Source organism: Oryzias latipes, chromosome 7 (genome assembly GCF_002234675.1).
Source record: "Oryzias latipes chromosome 7, ASM223467v1".
NCBI classification, from domain to species: Eukaryota; Metazoa; Chordata; class Actinopteri; order Beloniformes; family Adrianichthyidae; genus Oryzias; species Oryzias latipes.
Window position 1 is genome coordinate 8,088,846 of NC_019865.2, and position 14,394 is coordinate 8,103,239.

Below are 14,394 nucleotides of genomic sequence, written 5' to 3' on the forward strand. Positions count from 1 at the left end.
AAACTGCATTTTCCTTCATTTTGATCCTGTGGTTCATTCCCATGTTTTTATGGTGGCCTTTCAACCCTTGTGCTATCTTAGATGAACCCACCCTTACATTGATGTGTTCTGCCTACCATGACAAAGGAGGATAAAGGTGGAAAGATTTCATGTAATCCATGGACACCAGTGAAGATCACAAATCATTGAAGAAAAAAGGTTCAGCGCACTGTCTAGTGGGTCTAAATGACCCAACTCCCAACGTTAAAGTGCCTAGGATAGCACAAGGGTTATAGCTGACCTAAAGTAAAGCAATAGAAAATGCGATTTTTGATTTGCATTGTTTAAAATGTTTTCCATTGACTTCAGATGCTCCAACGTAATCATCCTGTGTGGCACAGGGTGACTTATCTTCTAAAGGATTTTAGATGTGTCTTTGTCAAAAGGAAAAAAAAAACAACAGAAATGTTTCTCTGTATATTCCTGTATTCTAATTTATTCCCAAAAAAACAATAGTTCATGTGTATGGTGGGCATAAACCTCCAACTAACGGTACCTTAACCAACACAAAAACGGTTTTTCGTATATATTGAGTGTGTCACATTTGCTTTATCTGACAAAAAAATAAAAAACAATTTAATCGACAAAAGTAGATCAACAAAATGATAAATGAACACTTATCTTTCTTATGTTACAGATGTTAATCAGCAGGCAGATATGACAAAAAAAATGTTGAAAACGTTTTTAAGGTATACAGGTTATTATGTGAATACATATGTGGCTCATATTTTTTTTTATTGTAAATCAATCAATATACTATAGATGAAGCTACAGAGATTTATTATATTTGAAATGATTAAAAATTGAAAACAAAACAAAGAACACAAGAAATTATACGCAAAGTGAGTAAAATGAGTCTAAACACTTATGTAGGTACACTTATGTACCTACCATGTACCTAACATGAGCCTACCTACCATCTGGTGTAAAAATCTCTGCAAACCACCTGCAAATCTGATATGCTGTGGCAACCCCTGAAGGGATAAACCGATATGGGAACAACAGTTAGCAGAAAAAAGTCTAAATTCTAAAGTTAAAGGTACTCAGAAGGCTTAAAGCCATGAGCTTCATGTCAACAACCACTCAGAGTTGTGCATTTATAATTACTGGCTATTTGATCTGGTATAGGACTGAATGACATCTTGAAAGTACTGCTCAGTATTTTTTTCAGGTTTGAAAATGATTATGTAACATCTTGGAAAAAAATAAACAAGTAGAAAAGAGTAAAGACTTAAGAGTGTTGCCACAGCATGACTAACATCAATGAACTTTACATCAGCAAAATTATTCAAAGTTGAAAAGCTAACCCAGATAACGATCAGCAATAACACAGAAATGGTTATTGTTTTGGCTTCATTGTAATTTTTTGGAAAGTTCTTTCCTGCTAAACTAAGAAAAATCATTAGAAATATTAAAATAAATGAGATGAGTGAGCCATCTACAAATGTATTAAGCTCACAGCCCAGTATAATTCTGTCAAAGTAAAATTTATGTTTGAATAGTTTTGGGGGGTCAAGGGAAAAACGGTTGATAAGTAAAATGGCCTGGAGCAAAAATGCAGCAGAAATAAACATCCAGTGTACATTATATTTAGTCCAAATCCCAGAGATATTATGAAAATTTTCGGATAATTTGAAAATACAAATAATTTGAAAGGAGCGCACAAAAAAACACGCCACACAAACAGTATAGAACAACAGAAATGGAAAATACCTTAAGACACAAAACGCAACACTGGGCTCACCGAAGAAAAAGAAAACACTGATGCTGCACAGGCTGAGGCATCCTAAAATGAGGAAGCACATTGGACCTCCAGCAGATCGGACAACCGGTGTGTTGTAGTTGAGGGCAAAGAGAACAGATATGGCTACAATGAAGGCCAATAAGATGATGGTCCCAATCATGATACCTATTGCCACAGGATCGCTGAATTTTACGTAATCCAGCTGCCGTATATTGCATGTTGTACTCCCCTCTGCAGACCACTCTGTGTCCTTGCATTTGATGCACTTATAAGGATCTGGTGACATAAATGAAAAAGCATTAGTGTGCTAAAGTTAGCTTCACTGTTTTTTAACTAGCTGAGCTTACCTGTAGTGTTCAGGTAAGTTTCTTTGGGACAGATTGTACAACTGAAGCAGCATTTGTGGACTCCTTCCTGTTTTTTCATATATCCATCAGGACATTCTTTAGAACAAAAGGATTCAGGCTGCAAAATAAACCAATAGCTGAGTAACAACATTAAAAGTAATCATATTGATTAAACTTTTTAAGCAACCATCAAAACTAACATTGCACTTTACTCCACCATTTTTAAGTAACCCTCAAAAGTTGGCATCATATGTTCTATATTTTTTTACCGTCATAGAAAGTAATTTCTGTCCAATAAAAATTGCTGTTTATTTTTAGATATATGGACTTAAAGTATAAGAATACATTTTTATGTGCTGTAAACTGTATACTAGTGAGAGAGGAAGGAAACCTTGCCTTTTTGTCTCCATGCCAATGGATTTTAGACTCGTCAATGTCAAAGTTATGTTTTGGGTGAAATGTATAAGAACCGATCTCTTCTGCATCACCGATCTCATTCCAGAAAACTATGGCATAGGGTCCAAACTTGGGGTCACCATTTTTATCAAACTGAACTGTCTGGTTTAAAAGTGTGAACTTTGACTTTCTAAGTTCTTCCAGGACCTATGGAACAAAAACGATAATCTGTCAAAATTCAAGTGATCTGTCAGAATATTAAAACACCGTAATCAAATGTTTATATTTGTTATTATGAGGTAATGAACACAATAAAGTCAAAGTTTGTCTGATGACACATAACAGAGAATCTCAAAACTGTAAACATTGGCAATGGAATCAAGACATTTTTAAATATCCTATTTGCTGATATTTTCATCAAGCATCGACACCTAACGGGCTAAAATGCTGAAAAATAGGAGTATTTCAGGTGAAAACAAGGAAAAAATGTAAATAAATATACACTTTCATTAGTCTATAACAAAATTATTTAATTCTTCTTGGTTATCACTTTTTTAAATGCAGAAAAGACATCTTTGCTTCCTTACCATGTGTGGGTAAACTTTAATGCTGTTGTTGCAGCTGCCAGCTCCACACTGCAGCACTGCATGTAAGGCATGGGCAACGGCATATACAGCAGAGTAAACAGGAAAATTAAAAGAGGGATCTGCTGTAATGATATCTTCAACGCTCACGCAGCTGTAGTTACACTTCTGGTCACAAAATGGATCCTGCTCTGGATTTTCACACTGATTTTGAGCTTTAATAGACAAAACAAAGTCATCAAATCCTGGGATTTTTAGTTTTGGCTCGGCAATCCCAAGAACAGTCCCAATATTTCTGATTCCTGTTTTTTTAGGGAGCTCTTTGTGAAGAGACCAGGCATCCACTGCTATCCACACCTTGTTGGTAAGATTTTGTTGGATGGCTGACATAATGAGTCTTTCAGCTGTCCACTTAGTTGTAAAAACAATTATAACGTTTATCCTGTGTTGTTCCATCTGGTTGATAAGTTTAGTATAATTTGTGTCCTCTCTGAGACCATGACTGAATGCCAAGCAGATTTCAGTGTCCTTTATCTTTTTCACAAACAGATCCAGGCCATCTCTTCCATAATCATCATCAATGTAGAGGAAAGCCACCCAGGTCCATTTGAACTCTTCCAAAAACCTCAAAATTATTTCTATGACGTCTTTATTAGGATGCACTGTTTGTAAGAAAGACGGAAAATTCTGTTTTCTGGAGAAAACTGAACTGGAGGTTCCATAACTAATCTGTAAAACAAAAAATGACACCTGTTCAAAAGAAAAAGTAATGTGCCTTTTGATTTAACAATTTAAAAAGAACTTTATGAGAACATCAAACAGGAAAGCAGACATACCATCGGAATGAGGTCCATCATGAACAGCGGTGCAACAGTCATTGTTGCTGTGCTTGTGCCTGTACCCACCACTGCAATCACTTTAGAGAAGTTTACAGATTCTTTCCAAGGTTGAACTGAACCATCAACAGACATCAGGCTGAAAATACCTGGAAAATTCTTTGTGTCTGAGCAATGGTCAAATATTTCATAGCCAAGAGAAACATTGGGTAGTAGACTGGTAGAATTATTGATTTCCTCTATAGAGAATCTCATCATCTGAAACCTCCGGTAACTTGACAGTGAAAACTCTTGACTGTAGACAGGAAAAGTGCTACAGATTAATTTATTGATATTTTCTTATTGTTGTTGTTCTACACAGATTCACGGTAAGCTTAAAAAAAAAACTTGAGTTCAACAACAAAAATCAATTAAATGACCTTTTTCAGAACACCATGATATTTTTTTCAGATTACATATTTTTGTAAAACTTACCTGGAACAGATGATGGCTTCTGGGATGTTCTGATGGAGAGTTGAAAAGGCGTAATGAACACCAAAAAGTCCACCAAGCAGGTAATCTCCTTTCATTTTAAACTCTGAGGATTTGGGGAAGCATTCAGTCTCTGCATGCAAGTTACAACACAGAAGACACAGATAAAGAAAGATCAATATAAACATGGCTATAGCTGTTGGTATGCTAACGTGAATTCCAGCTCAGCTAGAGACTCCCTTTTCTAACAGACTCCTCTGAATGAATCAGGTTGCGTTAGAATAGAAATTACTTAAATTAGGAATGATGTCATAAACACAGTTACAGTTAAAGAAAAGCATGGAAATCAATTTGCATTTATTTCCTGGTAAAAAGGTTTCCTGAAGAAAAGAGGGATTAAGTTTAGGTCCATTTGACCAGAAGCACAAGAGTTTTGTGCTTTTTAAAAATGACAAAATGGGAAGTTTGTGTGCAGAAAGATGAAAAATTATCAAAAGAAAATTATCAAATTATCAAAAAATTGTCAAAAGTTAAAGAAACAACTACAAGTAACTGTAGCGAGGTGCCTCTGTGTAAACATGGCTCATGCAAATTGACACTTGTTGAAAAAATTCCACTGAAATTATAGAACCTCAGGCAATATTCAAAGCTGAAAAAGCCTCTTTGTGTTTGCAAATATCCCATGGTTAGTGTCCTCAAAAATCCATGGAAAAACTAGATGCCTAAATGATAAGCTACTTCTTTTTCTGACAACTTTTAATTTGCAATAAGTGACCCAAAATAAGCATGAATGAAAATGTGTTGCCGTACTGTTTCGTTTTTGTGTTAAATTGTCAGGTTGGGGGGGCTGTGGTAGCGTGAAGGACCCAGAATGCAGAGACAGGAGCACACGGTTCCAGGACAAAGGGTTTAATGACTTACAAAAAGTTCTGCAGAGCAGGGTAACAAAACAAAAACAAAAACTCACTGTGGGCATAGCATGATAAACAGGGCAGAAGACGTACATGGAAGAGACATTAATGACGTTAATGGACCAGCACAAGAGGAAGGCAGAGACAAGACTTATATACAGACAGGGCAGACGAGACACAAGTGAACATGATCAGGACAAATTGGAACAAAGGAAGTAAAACTCAAAAACATGACAAAACAGGAAACCTTTCAAAATAAAACAGGAAATAGAACTCAAACATGACAGAACAAGATATAAAGGAAAAACCAATACAAAAGAAACCCAAACCATGACAGTACCCCTCCCCTCAAGGAACCGCACTGAAAAATTGTCAAAAGTTAAAGAAACAACTACAAGTAACTGTAGTGAGGTGCCTCTGTGTAAACATGGCTCAAGGAACCGCACTGAAAAATTGTCAAAAGTTAAAGAAACAACTACAAGTAACTGTAGCGAGGTGCCTCTGTGTAAACATGGCTCATGCAAATTGACACTTGTTGAAAAAATTCCAACCAAAGAGTCAACCAAAGAGGAGGGGGCCTGTAAGACAAACTGACAGGCAACAGATTCCTAGGAGGCCGGGCCTGGCACACCAGTGAGACCGAGAACATGAGTCCGGAGGACAACCAGGAGGCCGCACTGTCCGGCGAGGCAGGTCCAGAGGACAGCCGGGAGGCCGCGCTGTCCGGCGAGGCAGGTCCGGAGGACGGCCGGGAGGCAGCGCTGATCGGCGAGGCAGGCTCGAAGGGCGGCCGCGAGGCAGCGCAGTCCGGCGTGGCAGGTCAGTAAGGTGGCCGGGAGGCCGCGCAGTTCGGCGAGACAGATGAGACGGGTCCGGTATAAAGTCTGGGGCCAGTGTGGCTAAGTCAGGATGCGTTGGCCGTTCAGGTACCGGCGAGGAGTCCTAAGCCTTGGACTCTTTCTTTACAAAAGAAACCCAAACCATGACATAAATGTTAAAACCATATATGAGGAGAACGGAAAGGGACAGATGTTCAGAATAATGGAAGATTGGTAAGTATCTTTTGTTTCCCAAAATTTTCCCATTTTCAGAAAAGCTGGTTTAGTACAGTTTTCTTATGTTTGTCTGCCTTTGAGTTGTTTGGGGAAAAAGTCCTAAAGTGAGAAGATAAGGACGCGTCTACAACTTGCATTACTCAAAAACCCTGGTTCACTCTAAGACAGGGGTTGGGAACCTTTTTGGCTGAGAGAGCCATAAACGCCACATATTTTAAAATGTAATTTAGAAAGAGCCATACAATAATGTAGTGTCCCTTTCCCACACTGAAGCACGGAGACTTAACCTCTTTTAGGGTTCTTTATTCTGGTTACTGCAGACCACAACAAACCACGTACAATTAATTCAGCAACTCCTGAATCTCTCCCGCCGAGACGAGAGCGCTTCTCCCAACTTTATATTCACCTGCTCCTGCCCTCCCATTTCCCTTATTCGGCCCATAGCTGAACCCCATTGGGCCTAATTACCTAACAACAGGCTGAGCGACAGAACTGAGGGCCAATCAGATCTCTGTTTGATGCGTTCAATGAACTCCAGAACTTTTAACGAGGCCCAACAGCCAAATTAAACGAGTAAGCCCTGGCTGCAGACTGCAGAATTGGTCAACATAGTGGAATGCTGAGGAATGTGAACACGCTGTGGAATGTTAACCCCGCCCACATTGAGCCCGTGCATTTGATTCACCTTTGTCACTGCAGCTGTGATTGCAGGAAAGAGGAAGAATCAGTGGAGCACATTTTGTGTTGTGTCATTGGTAATTGTATGAGGAAGAAAGAGAACAGAGGGGAGGAAAATTTGAATGGTTCAATGTTTTTTTATCACTCAATGATTCAAGCCCCTCTTTCATGTAACACAATAAAATTCTGTTTGTTTTATTTAAAAATATTTATTTTAAAAGAATGTATCTACATTTAATTGACCTAACACAAAATGTATTAATAGTTTCACCTATAACTCCAGTAATCCAAAATAATTGAGTTCAAGTACACTGCAAAAACTGAAATCTAAGTGAGATAAAATATCTTGAATCAAGCATATACATGCTTATTTTTTAATGATAAGATAATTCTTCTCAATCAGTAGCTTTCATACTAGATAATTTTTCTTATTTTAAGAGTTATGATACTTGATTATCTCAATAAGATATTAAATCTTGTTACTAAGATTTCATCACCTATTATGAGTAAAAAAACACTTGAAACTAGAATCTCAATAGCGACAAAGTAACATTATGGTACAAAACTGTATGTTCAAAGTATTATTTTCTTGTTTCAAGCAAAAAAGTAAGAATTTGTGACATTGGCAAAACTGTCTCTTCCAAAATGTAATGAAAATAAACATATTTAGTCCATTGTTTTACTGTCAACAATACTAAATATGAATAGTAGTACAGTAATAGTGTAAATTGACACTTAACATTTTAACATTTAATTTGTGTAAAATTTAAAATAAAATTCAGAGAATAAAATATTTATGTTTTCTATGATCTTCAAAGCTCAAACTGCAAACCACTTTAAGAACAATTCATCAAGTCATGATGTCTGAAACACAAAACGAGTCTTCACTGCTATACAATCCTATTACATCTCCAAGATAGTATTTTACCTGTACAAACTAGGTTTGGCTATACTTCACCACCTGTTTCTGTAGAAGATGGGAGGGGTGGGGGGGGGGGGGGTCAAGGAAATTCTAATGTTAAGTCACTACATTATCTAACAGCATAGGGCAGTTTAACAAATTAACTTTTAATTTTTTACAATTTTAAAATAAATATGGGATTAATTTGTTACAATAATCTATATTTTTATATACTGTATGGATTTCGAATTCTCACTCTATACGTTATTAATATTCTCTGGTTTGAAAATGTTCATAACATGTATGTTACCCCAATTTTATCACATGGTACGTTCCAAAATCAAAAAGCGCGAGAAAGGTCCACATTCCCGGTGCCATGGATGGAGATGAAAGAACGTTTTTTTTAAATATGGATCCTACAACTACAGCAATATTTAAAGGTAATGTGGATTTTTTTCTGTCTTAGGGGATGGACTTTAGAAAGCTAGCTAGTAAGCTACGGGCATCACATGCTAGTTTGAAGTGTTTTACTTGGTCAGCCCGTGATATGGGTATCCCTTGCTAATAAATGTACGTTAACAACCATGCTTCCAAAGTTGTATATATATATACTTTTTAATTGTTGTAAAACTTTTTAAGGTAGAAAGAAGGAACTTCCAGCTCTGTATCCCTCCGCCAATAGACTGAGCCGCGTCGTGCTGTGCCGCCGAGGGGAAACGCGTTTTTCACAATAAGGTGCAATGAAGCATCTTTATTTAATTTTGGGATGGCAAGCCACAGGATTTTTCTAGAACAACGAGCACCAGCGCTGTCTAATATTGGGGAAACGCCACAGTTCATCGCGAAGAACGGCCCGCTGCCGTTGGGGGAGACGTGCAGTTCAAACAGAGGAGGAGGCAGACACGCCTCCACCTGTGAGCAGATTCCTAAGCAGATCACCTGAAATCCAGCTAGATCAAACTATACTTAAAAATATCTTTTTTAGTGACATAAGGAAATTTTTTTAAAACAAATAGATAACCTGGAAAAAAAAATTTGAGGAATATTTTTGATGGGAATCAGTGCACCCAGAAAACAAATTGAGTTCTTTTTGGACGGCCTGGAAGCTGAAGCCACAGAGACAGACTGAAGTATGGCCACTGAGGTCAAAATATGGATGTGTGAGGGGGGCTTTTATGTGTCTGCATGTGTTCAACTGAACAGAAACTATTTAAATATCAGTTGTTAGCATTGTTGATATAAAATCAGATTTATACATTTAATGTAAATGGCAGGCAGATTTGATCTTTAAGTCTGTTCCTGTTTCAGAGGTGTTTAGACATTATTTTCAATATGGTTCTATGTGTTTTCTAGCTGCCAATATTATCACGGACATGCTTCCCAGTCTGTCTGAAGAGGACTTGCTTGATCTCTTTCCTGGGCCAGAGCCCTTTTTCAGAAGGAGAGCCATTTGGAGAATGGCACATGTTGAAAATGAGGTGATATTTTAATTTAATGTTGTGGTGATATTTAATCATGGCATATATAATGTCAGTGAAGCTTTTCCTTTGAATGTTTTTAGAACACTGCCATTTACTTGTAATTTCTGTGAGATTTAAGGGTGAAGAGTCAGACCAGGTCCAACCAGGCACCTCCTCTGGACTTTGCGATGCCAGCACTATTTCATCTGGAACAAACCCTGTTTCAAGCCTGTCTTCATCCTCCATCATTAACCCATCTTCAAACTCAAGAGACCAACATGGCATCAGCAGAACTGTTCAGCTTGTGAGTCAAATCTGTGAGATATGTTGTGTACACTTACACAGAGCTGGAACATGCAAGATTCACTTATTTTGAAAAGCAGAGGGATGGCCAAGAAGGAGACTATACACTCTCTAAAGAACTTTGCTGTCGCTTAATAAGAAATACAGTAACAAGCATGATCGAAATCAAAAGAGCTGCAGGAGATGACTTCCAGTATCCATGCAGCCATGAGATAACCGTGATAGCTAAACGTCTCATTGAGTATTTTCCAAAGCTGCAGGACAAATCTGCAGCTTATGGGGCCGAGTGGGTAGGATCATATGATTTATTCTAGATCAGTGCTCGTTAATTTCGTTTAGAATCAAACTATTTTTAAACAATATGTTGTGTTTTTGTTAGGAATCTGTCAAGAAGCAGCTTTTGAAAAGGGTCCAGAATGTGAATCCTACCAAAAAGAAACAGGGAGCAACTCCATTAAGAAAGAGGCGCCGGGACATACGTCTTGGTAGCAGCAGCAGTCAGGAGACATTTGCTGATGACACAGAGTCAAGTGGCTCTACTTTGATCTTGGAAAGATCACCCCCAGAATCAAGAAGCAGTCCAGAGGCTACGGAGATGGCTGGTAAGATCACATATTGATATTGTGTTTTGTTGTACAACTAAAACTAATGTTGACAAGGGAAATGTGTGTCATTTTACAATTTCATCTATTAAAACCTAGTTTAAAAATATATCATAAGTAAGTATGCTAATATAAACCTTTTTTTTCCTGGCCAGCTTCATAGCTTTGTTAATAATAGATCATTAACCATCAACCAACTAAATAAAGATTTATCATCTAAAAATGGGGGTAATGTGTGTTTGACTCACTACAAATCAAATACCAAGATTTTACTTTACTTGTATTACTTGTATTATCAATTACTTTTGATCATTAAATTAATTTTGCATTAATTTTGCTATGGTAACAACTTCAGCCCAGTTTTAATCACGTTTGATTTTAAAAATGGAATAATAGTTGTTGTATTTTAAAACTGTAGACATTTGTTTCTTCAAACAGAAACACAGATTTGTAATTTCATTTCATCAGAAGAGTGTGAAAAACCTGACAGCCGACAGAACCAGGCAAGACATAACAAAGTTCTGCAGGAGCTTTACAAGTCTAGGCCCACACCCAACAAAAAGGATGTAGCCCAGCTGCTGGACCTTGAATACCAATCGAGACGGGTTTACATTGACCCTGATGTTATGAAGGAAAAGGACAGAACCACCAAAATTCTTCAGGCATATCCCTGCTTCAGAGATCTAGATCATGTGAGCAAATGATTTTCAGATGGTTAATGTTTGCATTAGTAAAATAAGTCGTACTCATCGTAAAATGTTGGAATTTTGTTTATAAAAGTCATAGGATTTTGACAATTATGTTAATAAGTTAATGATTAGCAGGAGTTTGATTGAAATAAAATGTATATATTATTTCTTTATGTCAGATGTGCATCGGAGCCTCAATCAAGGAAAGCCCCCCATCATTCCTGAACTCAAGAATCGCTGCAAAAGTTTTCAAAAAAATGATGAGGCCTCCAAAGGGACATAAAGGTAATTGCAAGCTTAACCACAGTTGTACTCATAGACAGTGTCAGTTATGTGCTGTTGTATATGTGCAGCAGTCATTTTGTTTTATAGAAAATATTTGTATAAAAATGTGTGGTAAAACCAGTGTTTTTATTAACTGGTGGCTAAATGTGTTTAGTGTAACATCCTTAAATCTTAATTTTATTTTGTTTTTTATATTTGTATTTTTTTTTGCACTAAATGAAATGATGCTGTTTGTTTTTCACAGTAAATCAAACGATTGCCTTGATGAAGGCTTTGCCAGACATGTTCCCATCACCTGTCGCTTCATCCAAGAAGTTAGAACAGTCGAGTGAGGTGATGCTTCACATCCTAGAGGTAAGATGTTTATGGGTAAACAACAGGTTTTAGTCTTACTTGATTTATAGTTTTTATTTTATTTTTTGCATTGTTTTTCTTTTTGTGTTTCAGTCTGCAGAACACCCCAACACCTTTCTTCAATCAAGACCTCTCCTGAGTCCCGTGGTGATAGTCTTTGAAACAAACTGCATAGTAGCCATTGGAACCATGCCTGTGCTGATCTTCCCAAAGGAGGACATATCTGATAGTGTGATGTATATCATGGCATGTTACTACACCTTTCATCTGACGTATTCCAAGTGCAACACTCCTATCTGTGCCGCAGACATAAGTTCTTATGGACACTATCCATGCTCAAGACATGACTTCCTCTTACAAAGAAGCTATTGCAGAGTGGAAAAAGTTTTTTACTGAGTAGACTTCGACTATATTACAATGTAACTGTGTTGAAATGTGGCCTGTTTGGCATTTCACAGTATCAATTTAAACTTTCCTGTGTGATACTCATTTTATGCTATTTACAGCCCTGTTTGTAGTCATCATATGTCTGTCTTTCAACCTAGACAAGCAATAAGCATGTTTCTTTCCATTCATGTGCTTCTCTACAGTAAAGCAGTTAAAAGGAGCTGGATTCATATCGTCATTTAAACACATTTGCGACATTTTTATGGTCAATATAAATGCAGGTATTTTGCCTTATTTCAAGAATTTCAAGTAAATTATTATGTATAATGAGAAAAGAATAGTGTTAACTGTTCCCTTAGTATTCAGAAAAGTACTATAGTTTTTTGTAGTATATTTGGATGGTTTCAAGAAATGCATCCCTAGTGGTTTGGATAATTTCAAGAAAACCTTTCTAGCAAAATCTTAATTAAAGAATATTTTTTTAACATTTTGAGAAAAATAATCTTATAAATTCTATTTATATCAGTAGAAAGTTGCTTGATATTAGTAAAAATATACAAATTTTAAGATATATGTGAATCCTATGAGGTTAGATTTTTTTTCTTGTTTTGAAAAGTCTAGATAAGCCACATTTTCTTGTTCTGTTGGCAGATAATTTTTCTTATTTTAAGTTATATTTACCTTATTTTTGTACTTTTTTTTCTTGTTTTTTAAAGCAGACTTTTTGTAGTGTAAGGGGCATGCTGTTGAATGCTGTTTTCCTGTTTCTCTTTATTTTTTCTTTTTGCCGTCTTACGGCTACAATTTTTCACCTATTTTAACCATTCAACTATTAAAATGTTCAACTCCTTCGTCTAATGCCTGGTATGACTTTTAGTCCTTTAAATCCTTCGACTTTTCAAAAGTGAATACTTTCGTTCGTTTTTTCCACGTAAAAAACGTACTGCGGCATGACATCGTTTCAACTCGGCTTCTCCCAATAAGCCGACACACGACGAGCCTCATTTATGTAAATAAATGAATAAATAATGAATTTCTTTATACCGGCGGCTTAGTGATGTCACAGAAGTGTTAGCCGCTGGTTAGTCGAGCTCGATCTCGGTCATTCTTGGTTGTGATATCCAATCAAATCACTTACTTGCAACCAAGATTCGAACCTCTCCTCCAATAAGCTGTTCTCTAGCGAACGACATCTCGCCCAAGAGTAACCTAGAATTACCCAATCAGTTGCCACGATGAATGTCCGGGGCGATGACAAAGGACTAACCAATGAGATGCAAGAAGAGAGAAGAGCGCTTGAAGAAAAAAAAAAAAAAAGAGCGCTTCATTTGCATCTGCAAACATCGCTAAAAGTGTCGGAGCAAGATTTGATCCCATTTTCAACGTTGATCACGACTTTTTACAGTGAGTACGGAGTTGTCATTGTGAAATTTAATTTTAAATGTTTGTGCTATCGTAATAACACGTTTTTGCTGATGGTATTACCTGTCGTACTCTGCTAGAAAGGTTGTTTTCCTTTGGTCATTTACAGTAGGTGTCCTCCATTGTTGTTGTTCAACCAGCAGGGTTTTTCCACTTACCGTGTAGGAAAATAACAAGTAAATCTTTTTTAATCGTCTGAAAGCTAGGGTAACTGAAATGTGTAACTGAAATTTTAGCAAGCAGCGGTGTTTTTCACGTTTGTCATTTACTGTATTAAAAACGTCAGGCCATAAATAAAATCAGAGCATCAGCTGCTCAAATATGAATAATAACCGGACCTTTTACGTGTCGATTGCTGCTTCTCTGTGTTTGTTATTTGCCTTTCGGCCGCATGTTTTACTAGCGAGTATTTTAACACATGCACACGAATACTTTTATTTATTCAAAGTTATTTTTGTTGTCTTTATTATTAAACATAAGAAAAAATTATGAATGAATTATTTCGGGAATGAGTCAGACTGTTGTCCTCAAGCTTTGCAATATGTTATTTTCTTTTGTTGTGTTTAATGTTTAGAATAATAGTAATTAATAATAATAATAATTAATAATAATTTAAATTAATAACATTCCGCAAAAAACAAGCAATTGGTATTTAAGAACACACAAAAAAATCAAAGTAAGTAATACAAGTATCCATCCAATCAAATAAAACTGTATTAAAGCCTTCTGTAGCATTTTATTTTCTCATCTTGTGTTTGCACAGCTCAGTTTATGGTTTACAATCTGCTTTTCTCATTTGATTCATTCAGCTTTTATGATGGAACCCAGATTCAGAAGACTGGCTAGTGGCATTCTGAATTTGTCAGACTCATCTGAAGCCTATTCCTATAAGAAGGCAAAAAAAGGAAAGCCATGGATGAAGCCCTTGTC

The 14,394-nt window shown here is 36.7% G+C and overlaps 3 protein-coding genes across 3 annotated transcripts; 1 reads left to right on the forward strand and 2 right to left on the reverse strand.

Annotated features, from left to right (window-relative positions):
• Positions 1–451: 451 nt before the first annotated feature.
• LOC101159323 (taste receptor type 1 member 1-like) lies at positions 452–2,323 on the reverse strand. The gene is made up of 2 exons (XM_020701094.2): positions 2,131–2,323; positions 452–2,059 (listed from the first exon to the last, which is right to left on the reverse strand). The coding sequence occupies exons 1-2, from the start codon at positions 2,279–2,281 to the stop codon at positions 1,143–1,145; spliced, it is 1,068 nt and encodes a 355-aa protein (XP_020556753.1). The 5' UTR covers positions 2,282–2,323; the 3' UTR covers positions 452–1,142.
• Positions 2,311–5,418, reverse strand: LOC110013327 (taste receptor type 1 member 1-like). The gene is made up of 4 exons (XM_020701092.2): positions 4,421–5,418; positions 3,947–4,241; positions 3,114–3,839; positions 2,311–2,733 (listed from the first exon to the last, which is right to left on the reverse strand). The coding sequence occupies exons 1-4, from the start codon at positions 4,603–4,605 to the stop codon at positions 2,386–2,388; spliced, it is 1,554 nt and encodes a 517-aa protein (XP_020556751.1). The 5' UTR covers positions 4,606–5,418; the 3' UTR covers positions 2,311–2,385.
• A 2,752-nt stretch (positions 5,419–8,170) lies between these two features.
• LOC111947650 lies at positions 8,171–13,359 on the forward strand. The gene is made up of 8 exons (XM_023956486.1): positions 8,171–8,402; positions 9,316–9,440; positions 9,562–9,726; positions 10,105–10,327; positions 10,796–11,019; positions 11,196–11,301; positions 11,546–11,655; positions 11,749–13,359. The coding sequence occupies exons 1-8, from the start codon at positions 8,339–8,341 to the stop codon at positions 12,049–12,051; spliced, it is 1,320 nt and encodes a 439-aa protein (XP_023812254.1). The 5' UTR covers positions 8,171–8,338; the 3' UTR covers positions 12,052–13,359.
• Positions 13,360–14,394: the final 1,035 nt, after the last annotated feature.

Excerpts from the sequence above, each read along its gene's own strand:
- LOC101159323 (XM_020701094.2), bottom strand. The coding sequence starts at position 2,281 with ATGTTGTTACTCAGCTATTGGTTTATTTTGCAGCCTGAATCCTTTTGT. Across the intron at positions 2,060-2,130 it reads AACTTACCTGAACACTACAG|ATCCTTATAAGTGCATCAAA; the intron begins GTAAGCTCAGCT and ends TTATGTCACCAG.
- LOC110013327 (XM_020701092.2), bottom strand. The coding sequence starts at position 4,605 with ATGTTTATATTGATCTTTCTTTATCTGTGTCTTCTGTGTTGTAACTTG. Across the intron at positions 4,242-4,420 it reads GAAGCCATCATCTGTTCCAG|TCAAGAGTTTTCACTGTCAA; the intron begins GTAAGTTTTACA and ends TCCTGTCTACAG. Across the intron at positions 3,840-3,946 it reads TGATGGACCTCATTCCGATG|ATTAGTTATGGAACCTCCAG; the intron begins GTATGTCTGCTT and ends TTTGTTTTACAG.
- LOC111947650 (XM_023956486.1), top strand. The coding sequence starts at position 8,339 with ATGGATGGAGATGAAAGAACGTTTTTTTTAAATATGGATCCTACAACT. Across the intron at positions 8,403-9,315 it reads AACTACAGCAATATTTAAAG|CTGCCAATATTATCACGGAC; the intron begins GTAATGTGGATT and ends TGTGTTTTCTAG. Across the intron at positions 9,727-10,104 it reads TCAGCAGAACTGTTCAGCTT|GAATCTGTCAAGAAGCAGCT; the intron begins GTGAGTCAAATC and ends TGTTTTTGTTAG.